The sequence below is a fragment of the Catharus ustulatus genome, chromosome 7 (assembly GCF_009819885.2).
Source record: "Catharus ustulatus isolate bCatUst1 chromosome 7, bCatUst1.pri.v2, whole genome shotgun sequence".
In the NCBI taxonomy this organism is placed as follows: domain Eukaryota; kingdom Metazoa; phylum Chordata; class Aves; order Passeriformes; family Turdidae; genus Catharus; species Catharus ustulatus.
The window spans coordinates 32,377,402-32,392,173 of NC_046227.1; the positions used below are offsets into that span (position 1 = coordinate 32,377,402).

The 14,772-nt window shown below is 42.9% G+C and overlaps 1 protein-coding gene across 8 annotated transcripts in view; it reads right to left on the reverse strand.

The window, feature by feature from the left end:
• NCKAP5 (NCK associated protein 5) overlaps positions 1-14,772 on the reverse strand; it is a 380,845-nt gene that overhangs the window by 190,241 nt on the left and 175,832 nt on the right. For all 8 annotated transcript variants that reach the window (XM_033064246.1, XM_033064245.1, XM_033064249.1 and 5 more), the window contains one exon: positions 5,426-5,489. In XM_033064246.1, coding sequence (XP_032920137.1) covers positions 5,426-5,489 — 64 coding nt within the window. The remainder of the gene's footprint in view (positions 1-5,425; positions 5,490-14,772) is intronic.

A 14,772-nucleotide genomic window follows, 5' to 3' on the forward strand; every position in this document is an offset into this window, starting at 1 on the left:
GAACATTTAGCCTTTTGTATCTCATCTTTAGCACTTCATTTATTACTAAATATCCTCTATTTTTAAATGACCCGGGTGCTTCTGCAACAGCAGCCTTCCCCCGGCCAGAGGGGACAGCAGGGATTCATCACAGGGTGACAGCGAGCGGCTCTGCACTCCTGGCAGGACATTGTGCTGCCATCTGTGACACCCTGGCTGCAGAGCAACCTCAGCATTGCCCTCCTCCCTAAAAGCCTGGTACACAGTGCAGATGTTGGGAGCTGGGGCTCTGAGCACGCTGACCCTGCTGGCTGATTGATGGGGCAGCATTAATGGCAGCTGCTGTGCTGACCACGGGGCTGGTGGTGGCCTGAGCCCCAGTGCCCTGGGAGAGCTGAGCACTGAGAGGTAAATGCAGCTCCCAGGAGAGGCACAATTTCCTACAATCACAGGCTGCCTCTCTACTTGTGCATTTTCTGCTTCCTACAAGGGATTTAAAAAAATAATAAAAAATGAAAAATGAAGATTTTGTTTTCTACGTTCATTTCACTCAGCTCAACAAAGCCCCATTGAGCTGGGTATGATCTCTCTCTTCTCACCAAAAACCTGCACCCACGCTAAAAGCCTGAACTTGAGCAAACAACTGAACCTACATACAAACACCCTGGGAATTTGGGAAAACTGAGAACACAGTCAAACTTTCAACTGACTTCAATGCAATTTCAGTCAAGACCTTTTCTGCACTTCAACACATCCATCTCCATGTGAACGCTCCAGTTTGGCAGCGCTTGATGAGAAGAGACAGATCTTTTCAAAGCTGATTACAACTTAGGTTTCAATCTGGAAACAAGAGTGGTTTGCACTTCCCGTGGTTTTTGAAGAGGCTGTTACATTTATCTAAACCCGTTACATTTAAGAAAGTTGGAACAAGCAGAAGTGACTCAGTTCCTTATAATAATGGGACATGTTACTGACTCTGCGAGGTTTTTTTTATGTCTTTTCTTTTTTTTATTTCTTCTACTCTTTATTTAAAAACTTGCAGTCTCCACTGTTTTACTGCAAAAACTGTTTGTAAAGCAAGAATTGTGCTGATCGCATCAAAACTCATTAATATAACTTGTTTTTCCATTATTAGCACCATCTGAGCCTGTTGAAAGCCTTAACCAGGGCTTTAATTTTTCCACAGAGAGCTTTAAATTAATTAGTGGTTTACATGCTAACAAAGAATCTGATACATTCATAAATCAATCTAATGCAGAAGGATTACTGGAGGGCGGAAACCTATTCAGTGGGGAGCTCACATTCACTTAACATGGTGTGTTTTCAACAAAAGGGTGCAGGTGTGGAATAGACGGGTACCAGGAAGAGCCCATGATAATCACTTTGCATCACTTAAAAACGCAGCAGGACACATGGTAAATCAGAGCCTAGGGCCCACCCTAAGTGAAACCCATGTAGATATAAAAGGCAGTAGCATCCCTCTTTAACCTTCACAGCTAAATTGCCAGAGTGGTACAATTTCTTTTATGTAGGTTACAGGCCACTGAACTAATGGAAAACAGAGTTGAACTAAAGGACTTGGATGGAAAGAACAAACTAACAAACTGTATAGCATAGATACAAATAAAGGTATCAAATAAAAATGTAACTTTTTTCTGGGTAATTGTTAAACTTATCCAAGTTATCAAAACATAATGTAATTGTATATACTTCTGGTTCATTATAGGCTTTTATACTAGTTTCTGCTGAAACAACACTTACTCTGCCACAAGAACTCAACAAAGTTCTAAAGTGTGGCAACATTTTTCTCTTATTTTTCCTAACCTGGCGCTGTTCACTGTTAAGAAAATTTCACAGAAAGTATTCATTTCTGGTTATGTTTTGTGTCCAAAGGTATAAATTCATGCACTTCAAATATATAAAAAATACTTTGTCAACTAACATGGTTTTCAGTCTTCAGTAAGTTTTGAAATAAACTTGTGATTTGCTTTGAAAGCTGCTTATTTTAATAACAGGATCTCTGTCACTACAGACACCTGCACAACCCCCATCAAATGCAGTGAGGAGCATACACAGATAACTGATAATCTCCATTTCCTTTACAAGGAGCCATCCAAAGTCATCCTTGATGCGTCAGAAGAGACATGACTAAGAAAATTGTGAACATGCACACTTCAGAAATTAAAGACCAGAAGCGTCAGGAAGAGCCAAACATCCATCCTGGTACAGTGTTGCTGGAACCTTCAAGGGATGGAATGGCAGTAATTCCATATTTTGATAGTGAACAATCAATATTTACTGATGGCGGTTCATAAAATGAAGAAATCTGAGCAATTGTCAGGTATTCAGCCTGAATTATTCAGTTCATAATTAAAGTAAGTCATAAATCCACATAATCCAACGTATGAGGTACCAGATTTTCCATACAAACATATAAGAAAACATATTACAAAATTACTTGTGTGGTTTTGGTGATAAACGTTTATCTTGAAATGAAGTGCCATCGTTTCATCTTCTGCAGGACCTTCCAGTAACAAATCAGTCAGGAAAACTGTAACTCTGGGACACATCAAAAGCCCAATTCTTTTGGGGAGCGCAGTGGGTCCCACACACTGGTAGCACACACTGATTAATCTTCAGCCTCAGAAAAACCTCCCTTGTATAGATCCAACTCATCGTCACTCACCAGATGTTTATAGATGTGCAGACACCACAGTGTAAGTGGCTTCTACTTGCTGATAAACACATGTTTTGTGTTTATTAGTCATTGGTTTTATGTACATGTGGTACCTGTCCTGGTTCCTGGGTGCTGGGTGAACCCAAGTGGGAAGCACAGGGAAAATCCCTGCACATTGTCCTTCCAGCACAGGGACAGGACACATCCCCTGCTCTCTGACTGCTCACCCTTACAACGAGTGTGTGACAGAGAACCCAAACAATCTTTTTTTTTTTTTTTTTTAAAGAAGCAGAAAACTCTAGCAGGTATGACATGAGGTGCCATCCTGCCAAAGGCTTGCATGATGCCCTGCACAGTTCCCAGGACAGCTCCCCGTGCTCCCTGCCTTCCTTCACACTGCAAGAAATGCTGTTCAGGAGGTGCCACTAAAGGTGCCATGTGCTGTCACCTGTGCCCTTCCCAAATGAACGAGCTGGTTCCGTGACAACCTTCACGCCAATCTAACCAGCACAACAAACAAACAGAAAATGGGAGCGAGTAAAGGCGACTAGCTAATGAGTGATTAAATAAAGCTCTGAGGGAGGCTGCGGGGGTGCCACCGCTTTGATCCCGAGTCGCAGGCGGTGACAGCACAGCCTCGGGCACTGTGGCTGCCTGGTGGCCCTGCCCAGCCTGCTGGCCCCGGGGGATGTCCATCACCAAAGAGAGCAGCACATGGGCTGGGCACCCTGCGGGCAGGCTGCTCGGGGGGGAGCCCCCGCTTGCCAAAGGCTCGTTCAGAATCCCTGGCCGAAATTTCGCTCTGAGTTTGTGTAAAGTGTCTGCCCCAAGCCGCGGCTCCTCGCCCTGCGAACACGGCTTTCCTAATCCCTGGCATCCCCTGGGTTCAAACACTGCAGCCCCCGGACCCTTACTGCTCTCACACTGCTCACAGCCCCGCAAGTTCATTAATGTTAATTAATGACTGCTGTGTTTCATATTAAAATCACCAGCTCTGAGCTCCGAGACACAAAGAACTTTCCATACATCAACTGCTTCAAAGAAATCGTCTCTACAGGCGCTCGCTCTCGGCTCTAGTTGCAGGATAATTGTGCGTAATACCCCTCAGGGAAGAGGGGAAAAACTACCCAGTATTTACCTTGGGGGTACTCTGCACCCCCGCAGAGCTACCTGTCAGCTCCTAATGGGTTACAGCACTTGGCCTCTCAACAAATTATACAAAATTACACCCTGGTTAGCAGAGAGAAGTGATCCACAAACCCAGAGTGAAAGGCATAAGAAGTGTCTGACAGGCAAGAGAGACCAAAACGTGGGTGCACATACCAAAATCCTTACCAGCTTTAGAAGGTTAATCAGTATTGCTCATTTCATACAGTCTTGGATTATCCCACTAAGTATATTTTACACTCAATATATTATATTACTGCTATGCCTCCAAGGGAATGCTAGTTTTTAAAAAAATAAAGGAAATATTTCAAATCGAGTAAATAACTCTTCCCAGATTTTGACATTTATTTACACTGAAAAGTAAAATGCAATTGCAAATCCAATGCCTGATCTTTGCCATTCTTCCTCAGGCAAGATTCCTCCTGGATGCAGCAGGAGTTTTATCTCAGTCACAGACTCTTGGATTGCAACTTTACCTGATAAAAGTGTGTTCCTCAATTCCTCCAGGACTTCTGTGCCCTTTCTCACACATTACCCATGGGCCAGGCTTCACAACTGCTTAAACCCCATCTCAAAGTCTCCTTGTGGCCAACCCAGCCACGCTGCAGACCCCAAGGGCAAGAACATGGGGGTGGTGTTGGGATGGGAGAGGGCTCCCACAGCTGAGCTGGGCACATCTGGGGCTGTGGTGAGAGCAATAAACCCAGAGCTGGTTCCTCCCACCTGCCACTTAGGACCCTCCAAATCTCACCTCAGTGTGTTAATCACAAAGGGTTTATAAATGGCACTCACTGGAGGCAGGTGGGATTTTAAGGAGCATCCCCAGAGACCTTCTACAGCTGCTCCCACCAAGTTAAACAAACTTGGGACCACCAAAGTCTTTCACAGCCAACTGTGCAACTCACTCAGATCAGCAGCACATCCATGTGTGTTCAAGGGGATAGTTTGGGTTTAAGGTTTTTGAACAGGTCTGCTTTATCCCATGGAAGTTTAAGACATTTTATCTGAGGATAGGGACAAACAAACTCCTTAACAGATGGGAACAGTTCCTCAGATATTAAGTAATTAAGCACACTCAGCACATGTTGGCTCCTAAAGAAAATTGTTTTGAAGAGATAAGTCTCACTCTATAAATTGAGGTTTGTGGTCAACCAAAAATCTGCCATTTCATCTTTTGCTCACTAGGCTAATCTCATGAATTGGTACATGAAAAATGAAGATACAAGGAGCATTACATGATTTGCAAAATTATCAGATTGTAGGGGGTTTTTTAAGCTTCCATGCTTGTGTTCTTTCATTTTTGTGTTGTTGACTAAGATTTAACAGGCAAGTAAATCTACTGCTTTTTCATCTGAAATTGCCTTTCTTTGCTTGCCTTGCTTCTAATTCCAGTAAGGACCATCAGCAGAAAAATGAAGCAACTTTCCTCTACCATGGCTTTTCCAAGGAAGCTTGAGTTTCCTCTCATTTATGAATACATCATTGGCAACCCTTTGTTGTGTCCAAGACAGCCTGGCTGCTGTGGTGAGCACCTTCAGCCAGACCAAAGGTGCCTGAGGCAGTGAGACAAGACCTGGAAAGCAGAGAGTGGGCACAGCTTACCATGGCTCCTTCGCTTTTACTCTGGGCAACTTCCCTCTGCAGCCGAGCCACACACAGCTTCTCCCTGAGGAAAGAAAAGCCTGTCAGTAGTAGTTCATTCCTCTCGGGTTTCCCATGGGGGCAGCATTCCTGCACATCGCTGGGGTAACCCCCAGCAGGCCCCCTCTCCTCCCCGGGTTCCCCCACAATATTCAGTGGCAGCATTATTGTTTCATTTCATGGCAGTTTGACAGAGCTGTCAATAAATCAGCTGAATCCAAACATCATTTGCTCCATTCAAAGAACAAAGTAGCTCATCATGCCAGTGATATGGAAACAGACTGTGCAAATCAGATTGTGTTATTTATTTTCCTATAGCCCTGCACATCAGCTTTATTCTGCACCATTTTAACACATGCCAGAAGGCTGTTGCATCACCAATAAATACATGCATAAAATTGAAATTAAAATCAGTTATTCTATATACAAACACACTGTGATGCATTTTGCAGCTACTGAATTATTAGATTTTTTAATTAGCCTTTTTTTCATATAAGATCCTTAGACAAATGTTTGGCTCGACTCAACTAATAATTAATTTGTTTAATTAAGGATTTGGCAACCACAATACATTTTCAAGTACACTGAAAAGTTGTAAGAAAGGAATGAAAAGTAGTGATTAGCATACATAGAAAAGGAAAGATAATTTCCCATCGTATGGCCTGGGGAAATTCCATCCCCCAGAAACCTGCAAAGGTGCCAAGCCAGGGCAGAAGTAGGACCCAGGCTCTGAAAATACTCCTGTCTGGGTCACTCTCATCCAGCATGGAAAACTAACTGCTCTATGCTATTTTATTCCCAAACTTGCAGAAAAAAAAGTAGCCTTTAAACCACTTCTCAGGAACCATTCCTCATGAGGAAAATCTGCACATGCCTGGCTAATTCCTATGGAATGACAGCACTCCTGTCACTGAGCCACAGCTCAGTGTATGCCTGGGTCAGTGCACCAGGCCCCCCTCTCCATTTCAGCACAAGTTGAGGTATTTCAGCTGAGTCTCTGTGCTGGTCACCTGTCCCCACGTGCTCACTCACCCCTCAGCATTCCCAGCACAGCCAACATCAGCACCAGGCACTGCCAAAATGCTGATCTGTAAACAGGGACGATGCTGAAACCACTGAATATCAGCAGAAGTTAAAGATGATCCAGCCACACCCTGTGGAAATTGTGTTTGTGCTCTCCAGCATGGTGTCAAGACCTTCTTTGGCACTTGTGACAAATTATGGAAAACTGAGAAGTGGCATTAGTCCAGCATTGAGAGTCTTAACACAGGTGTCCTAAATGCATCTTCTAAAAGACACATACCATTCCCCCCATCCCTTACTCAGGTACTATCACAGGCAAATTACAAAACTGGTTAATCCTATTTTAAGGATTTAGTTCATCTGCTGGAAATAGCCCCTCGCATTTTTGCACTGCTTCAGTGCCCTAATATGTTCTAGTGGAAAAAGCAAGTATTCCCTTTGAGGAGGTTTTGACCTTTTAATTGCAAAACAAATGCCTAAAGATATTTTATGAGAAAATATGTGGGGGTTGGGGGGAGAATAAACAAACAAACCCCCTCACAAACCATTCCTCCATACACTTCCTGCCAGTGGTCTGGAGAGATTTATTTAGCTATGCCTTCCACTTGAGGAATCTTCCTGCTTCCCTCTCTCCATGTTAAATCCACATGGAATTAGTGGTACATTTCTGGAATTTTATCAGAATAAATTTCACTCAAGGTCCATTCACAAAGAAGGCTCCTCCAGCAATGCCAGGTCTCCCCTGTCTGGGTGAGGATCCTGGCTGATGTTCCCAAAGGGTTTTCTCAGCAATTTTCCCAGTGAAGGACAGCAAAGACCGGCATTCTCAAACTTTGTTTATAGCATTGCTGCTGTTAGGAACAGAACCACTTTTCAACAGCAGCAAATAGAAAAGAAACCTGACTATATCATGTAGGAGAAGGAAGAAAAAGGAACTCCCTGTACAAGCCAACAGCATTTAAAACTAATTTGCAGTGTTGGAACTTTTCATATGAGATACATAACAGGAGAGAAACAAGGATCTTCATGTCTAAGGATGACCAAATAAACCCTCTGGTTATTATCCACCATCTCAGTCAGTTCTGATTAAAGTGGCATCTTCAGTGACTATTCTCAGCCCCCATTTTTAACATGGTGTTACAACTGAATAAACATTTTACTATGATTGAGCTGCAAAAATAATAATATTTTAGCTGCTTTAGCCTTTCAGATGTTTCAAATGCAAAGAACATTTGACATGCAGCTTCAAAGTTAATCTTGTTTGTTAATTTATGCTTTTAAATATGAAAAAACAGTAGCATCACTTTGTTGCTATATGGTTTTATTTATTTTTAATGAAGCATGTTTCATCCCTATAGCATGATTAATTAACAAAGTTAATTAGCAACTACAGCCAACCTGCAAGGAAACAAAATCTTCACTGGGGATTTAAAAAATTAAAACATATTCATTGAGAAGGTCTCATGTTCTCTTCTGAAAAATCCCCAAATGATAAAAGGTTTACAAAAATGCTCTTTGAAAGCACATTTTATGCTCTTAGATTTGAATATTTGTATTGTCAGTGGCAAAATTCCCAGCCAAGAACTTTGTAAAGAAATAATTAAAGAAGCCAAACAAGGATTCAATTATATCCTTTCCAGATGGAGCCAAGCACACAAGTAGTCAGTGTGTGGATGGAAGAAAGATACATTTCAAATCTCAGTATCACTGGTAGATATTGCAGAAGCTTGTTCTAAAAAACAACAGTTTGAGGAAAGCCCATTTAGTCCAAGAAAAACATAAATGTGCTAAATAATTCTGCATATTAGTAACTCTCCTTAGACCACAATTTCTCCTTCACTCTCCTTTCCCATCAGGTTCAACTCATTCACTGCCAGACAAAAGAAACCCTTTATCAGGTGACAGGAACAGCTCAGGGCTCCACCACAGACCTGCGCTGCTTGAGCTTCTCCCCATCCACCAGGACAGAGGCAGGCAAATTATTTCAGTCACAAATCCCTACCCCTTAATTTGGGAAAAATGCTGATACTCTTCCCAATGTGGTAACACATCTCAGATCAAGCACCACTACACTGGGTACATTAAAGGCTCCATTTTTCTCAGTGTTCTTTTTGTAATGCTACTGTACATTGATATAATAAACCCAAAAACTCTAGCAGTGTACTCCAGCTCCCCAAACTTTGATCTTCCTTTTTATTTGGAAATCTGAGATTCAGAAGCTGTCAGATATAGGGCTTTGCGTCTCCATTTAACAAAGAAAGATATCACTTAAATTAGCTTCTGAATAAAGTTACATTGTGCTGAAATATATCCATTTGCCAAGACCTAAACTGTACAGAATCAGGATGTATTTCCAGTGGTAAATAGTAATTTTACTGTTTTAATAATGAAAATTAATTTTATCTTTAACAAAGAACACAGTCAAGACTCAAAAAGAATGAGAAATATCTTAGAAATATCATCTGATTTTGGAACCCAGGACATCCATCTGACTGCCCTGGATGGCTTGAGACCCTGGGAGAGGGCTCAGGAGGCTTGGCACAGAGCCCAGGATCCCTGTGCCTTTGATTTCAACCCATGGGGAAAATTATCACCTTTGTATGAAGAGTTACAAGTCACAAAAAATAAGTAGAGTATAAGTTAGATTATCACAAGGTGAAAAAGTAAGATTAAGATTTTTAGAATAGGGGTTTGGGGTCAAGATGGAGGAATTCTCCTTCTTCTTAGCATCCATCTTCTGGGTGATGCTGGCACGTTTGGATTGGTTTAGAGTAGAACTGGACTGTACAATATAAGTGATAGGTATTGGAAAATAACTGTAAATAATGTTCATGTAGTTTGTAGTATAAAAAGACAATACCACCCTGAAGGCAGGCAGTGTGCCTGGGGCTGACCTGCTGAACGGACCTCGGCTGCTCAGGGAAAGAATTTGTTAGATAAGATAAAATAAACAACCTCGGAAACTGCAAGCAACGACTCCTGACTCTTTCTCCAGTTCTTGGGCTGGGCTACAGAGACTTTTAAACATAGCCAGGTGGTGATCTCGAGCTCCTGAGAGGCCACCAACAATCTGAACAGAAGCTAATGCCCCAGCAAACCTTAATCCCCATGATCCCTGGGGAGGAGAAGGGCTCCATCCACCCCGACACTGTCCTGTCCTGTCTCAATCAGCCCCACAACCTGCCCTGCCCTGCCAGCTCTTACGTGATCAAAAAGTGTCAACTCTGACAAATAGTCCAAACCTTTCCTATTCTAAGTAAATTATTACTTCCTACATAACAAAATGCAGTAGGTATGAAGCTCCCAAGTTACTACAGTAGTTTCACGAATACAAGCCGCACAGATTATAAGCCGCACCCCCGGTGCCTCGACAATGTTGCTGTCTTTGTCAATAGATAAGCCGCACCCCGAATATTAGCCGCACTTTCGTTCGTCGCGAGAATCCGTGCGCAGCTTTCACAAACTGGCCAATTAGTAACAGGATCGCGGCATAGCGGGCTTTACTGGCTCGGGGCGGGGCCAGGAAGGCTCGGCCCGCTCATGGTTGCCGACGGGGCCGGCTGGGTGGTGCTGCAGCCGCCGCCGGGCTCACTGGCCCCCCTCTCCCGTCAGCACCGCCCCGCCGCTGCGTTTACGTACTCGCCCTGCCGGCGGGCCAGCCGCTGCCGCCGCCGGCAAGCATGCCGGCCGCGTCGCCGCTGCGTTCACGTAGTCGCCCTGCCGGCGGGCCAGGCACTGCCGCCGCTGCCAGGCTCGCCGGCCGCCCCCTCCCATCTGCACCGCCGCCGTGTTTCCTCGCCCTGGCCGGCACTGCATGCCCACGCACCGCCGGGCTCCCCTACGCTGCTGGCCCCGATTCTGCTGGGCTTCCCCCGCTGCCAGGCAGCCCCACCCACCGGCCTTCCTGCTTCTGCCATGCTCCCCTGCACTGCTAGCCCCAGTTCTCCCGGGCTCCCCCGCCCTGCTGGCCCGGGCTCTGCCGCCCGCCCCCACACTGCTGGCCCCGCCTCTGCCAGGCTTTCCCACCTCAGCCGGGGCCGGCCGGGCTCCAGCTTGGCTTGGGGCTGCCGCGGGCTCTCACTTCCGTGTTGGCAGCTTTTAGAATTTTGTTAATGTATTAGCCGCCCCGGAATATTGGCCGCACTTCCGGGTTTCCACCAAAATTTTGGTCAAATTGGTGCGGCTTGTATTCGTGAAATTACTGTAATTCATTTCTCTACCTGCCTTTTTTTATTCATGAACAGGATTGTGTTTTCTTCATGTTTCATCCTGTCTTGGAATTTTTCACTCTGAAGCAATATCATTTAAAAGGGATCAGACCTGCACCACAAAGTGAAGCCCACCTTTCCTTGTCATTTGATAACTTTCACTATTTGAAAAGCCGTAAAATCGCCACTGACAAAGTCAAGCTTTGAAAATACAATGAACAATTGTATTATTGTTGGTGACTGCGGCCAAGCAAACTGGCCAAGCTATATTCCAGAGTCCTTGCTCTCCTTCTGGAGGTTGTTTTGTAGCAGAGAAATCCCAATCAAGTTTCCACTCTACATTATTGTTGCAAGATTCAGTAGGTGAATAAATACTTTGTTCTCATGGGGAAGATGAGAAAACTGACATAGAACCCGAATTTGCAATGCCTCCCAAACCTCCTTGTGCCTTGGTACCACTCCTTGTCTACCACCTACCAAAATTACTTGTCCTTAACTTTTTTCCCCCTTTTATCATTACTTGTAGCCACAGCATTGTTCTACCAATGAACCAGAATAAAACACAACTAAACCGCATCAAACACGGATCAAACACAGCACGATGCTAACAACTGACCCAGGGGTAGGATGCTAGTTTGTGCAGAGAGACACAGTTTGTGCCTGGCTTCCCTCTTGGTTTTCCAGGGAGGTTTCCCATCTGAGTCTGACCAGGCTTGACCCCGTGGAGTGGATGAGATGTGACAGGAGGAGCCGAGGGTGGAATGGCTGTGCTGAACTCACGCGCCTCTTTCAGCTCCGATTGCGGGCGCGGCGCTCAGCGACGCTCCTGCCCCCGACCACACAGCTCCAGAAATGTCAGAGCACTGTGGAACCCGCCTTTCAGAGCTCTGGCACTAAAGGAGTCATCCCAAACAAAAAATATTCATTGCGAATTTAAAGCTGAGCGAACTACGGGTTTTATTTAACTATTTTTACAATAATTGCAAGGACTGGAGTTACAGTAATGGAAGTACTAATGCCAGAAGACAGGATGAGCCACCAGCAAGGAGCAGCTCCTATTCACTGCTAACTTATTGGTAATAAAAGATAAGCCTACAGAAAATAAAATTTACACTAAACTTCTCTTCTGTAAGACATGATTCTGCCACATCCAGACAAGAGAAACAGGTAGTATCTCGCTTAAACTGTATTTTCTTTGGGTGATACTAACAGCAAGGAGAAAGAAAATTATAACTATAATCTAAAATAAGGATCAGCAATCTCCATGGGCTCCTCACCAACATCCAGTGGATTTTCATGTACATTAATCTGAAGAAGTTCAAAGACAACCACTTTCCAGAAACATCCAAACAAGACACCAAATACCAAAGAAATGTCATGAAAGAAATCACAGGAGAACAGGTCAGAAAGCAGGAGGCAAAGAGAGGAACATCATGAGGGCAGAGACTTCATTATAAAAGCAGAAACATTGTTTTTGGCTAAAAAGTGGGACGGCTGTGGCAAAGAAATTAGAAAGGAAAGGTTATCAGGAGTCCATGGCAGATTATCCCTGAATTGTTTCCATGACAAATTACTCTCCCAGCATGGGCATGGCAGCCGGGCACCTGAGCAGGGTCATTCCCCTCCTCTGAGCATGGGAGCAGGCAGAAATGCATTTTTAAAAAAGCATCCTCTCTCACACTGGCAATCTTTATTATTTCATTGATATTTATTGTTTTCAACACTGAAATTGTGAGTGCAAGGCTGGGTACTTTAATGATCCATTGGTATTTCAGACAACGTTTTAAGTATATCTATTTATCTACAAATACATCTATTTATTTATTAATGTTGCAGTGTCTTCTTCCATTATTAGCACTGACACCACAATACTGCCCACCTTTCAAATTTTGTACCTATTTAGAAAAAAACCCCATAGTTAAGAAGATCTAGACCCAAAGTTTAAAATGTTGGGTTTTTTCTTTTGAATGCTGATATGGTTTTTAGCCTTGCTGATGCAGAAAAACCATCAAGTGAAGAGCAAAAGCTTTATAAATAACTCCATTAGTAACTGCAAAATAATAAGAATTACAAGAAATAGAGCCACCAAGCAAGGCATGGGGATGGTATTAACCACCACAATCAATGCAGTTTCTTGACCAAGGAAAAAATAGGAAGAAAAAGTGATTTTTGCCCCATTATGCACATATTCAGTTGGAGGATAAAAGATTAATGTCTGTGTGATACAATTCCAAATCACTGAGATAATTATGAACTATACCAAGCAATCATTTTACAAATCTCCTGGAACATCTCACTATATGACCGTTATTCATGAGATTATGCATTCAACCGCAATTTTTTTTCAGATACATTCCTCTGAAGCCTTTCTTTTAGTCTGAGATTCCAGACCAAAGAGGATAAAAATGAATTTTTCTAGAAAGACAAAAATGGAGGGAAAGCCCCACATTTTTCTAATCATCTCTCAAATCTGCAGAGAGTAGTGAGAGATACAGACTTCTTTTAAAAACAGCCCAGACACAGAGCAGTAAACTGCAGCAGGCAAGGGAGCTACACCTGGCAATAAACTTGAATGCAACCTCCTCAAGTATGAAACATCAAAACCTAAGTGCCAAGAAACACCAAGTAAACAGCACCAGAATACTGCACTCTGATACATGTAAAGTACAAGTTTTCACATTATAAATTAAATAGTCCATGCATTATGTAAACCTTGAATTTATCAGAAAGCAAAGTTAAGGTTTATCAGGGCCAAATCCTGCATGGATTTGCTCCCTGCTTAAATCTTTTGATTCAATATATCCCAGCAAAACTAATAAAACTTACTGCTAAAAATAAATGAGAACTGAATCCATCACACAAAAAATGTTATTATTAAAAGTGGTACATTAACTATAAACCTTATTGTTTCTGTTCTTCACACTTTAAAGTATACAGCAAAAGGAATTTGACAAATTCACACCGCTGTAGTTTGGAATTTTTTTACACAAGTGACTGATTTATCAATTTCAATATCACATTAACAGTAATATTTATATTTAATGCTGTATTATTTCTGCCAATAAGTTGCAATCCAAGAAGCATACAGTGGGAACTTGTACAATTGGGCAAGCTGCCAAGTTCTCAAAGAATTATCATCACTGAAAACCTCAGTGTTCAAAAAGGAAAAAAAAGAAAGAAAGGACTAATAAAAGTCAGTATGGAATATTAATTCAGGAAAAGAAAACTTTACAACACAATATAGGCAGTTGTTGCACAGAGATCCCCATTCTTTACTAAGAGAATTACTGCTTGCTCTTTTTGTCAGGTGCTACTTTTAAAAAATATTTTACACTAATGAAGGCATGTTTAATCAAAGCCCTTAAATGGTACCAAATTTCCTCCTGAGAATCCTTTCATAGCACAAGGCCTATAGTTTGCACTTTTCTAATTAAACATATTGTAGTGTTTATCTGTTTTTTGATGGCATCCTCAGTGCCACCACCTGATTCTTATGACCTTCTCCAGGACAGGTCAGTGTGAAAAGCAAATTGTCCCTCTGGTCCATGACTAATTCACCTGACTCTCCCTCAGCAGTATATGGTCCAGGAGCTCCACTTCTTTAAGTGGGATGATAAGACCATACAGGTTGCTCAAAACTTCCCAGATTAGCTTGATAGTGCGGTTGAGTTCAGAGTGGGTTAAGAAAGAGGCACAGGGTCATTGCTACATGAAAGTCTGGCCCAAGGAGAGAGACAACAGTGTAAGTCACCACCTTTTAATCCCTCTTATTCCCAACACACACAAACTGCCACTCTTCATTTCACACGCCCACAAGATGCTTTTTTTGGTGCTAATCCCCAAAAACACCTGCTCTCTTTGCTGGAAGCACCAAAGCTGGTGACACTGGGCTGTTCACAGAGCTGACATGGGCCTGGCAACACATCAGCCACCAGCACAAGGAAGGTGCTGCTGAAGCAGCTGCTGCTTCTAGATGAGTCAGATTTTTATTTCTGTGATTTGGTGCCACTGAAAGCAACAGCATAGCTGTGAATGGAGGAGCTCTGCCTATAGAGCTATCAAAAGATTTTTTTTTTT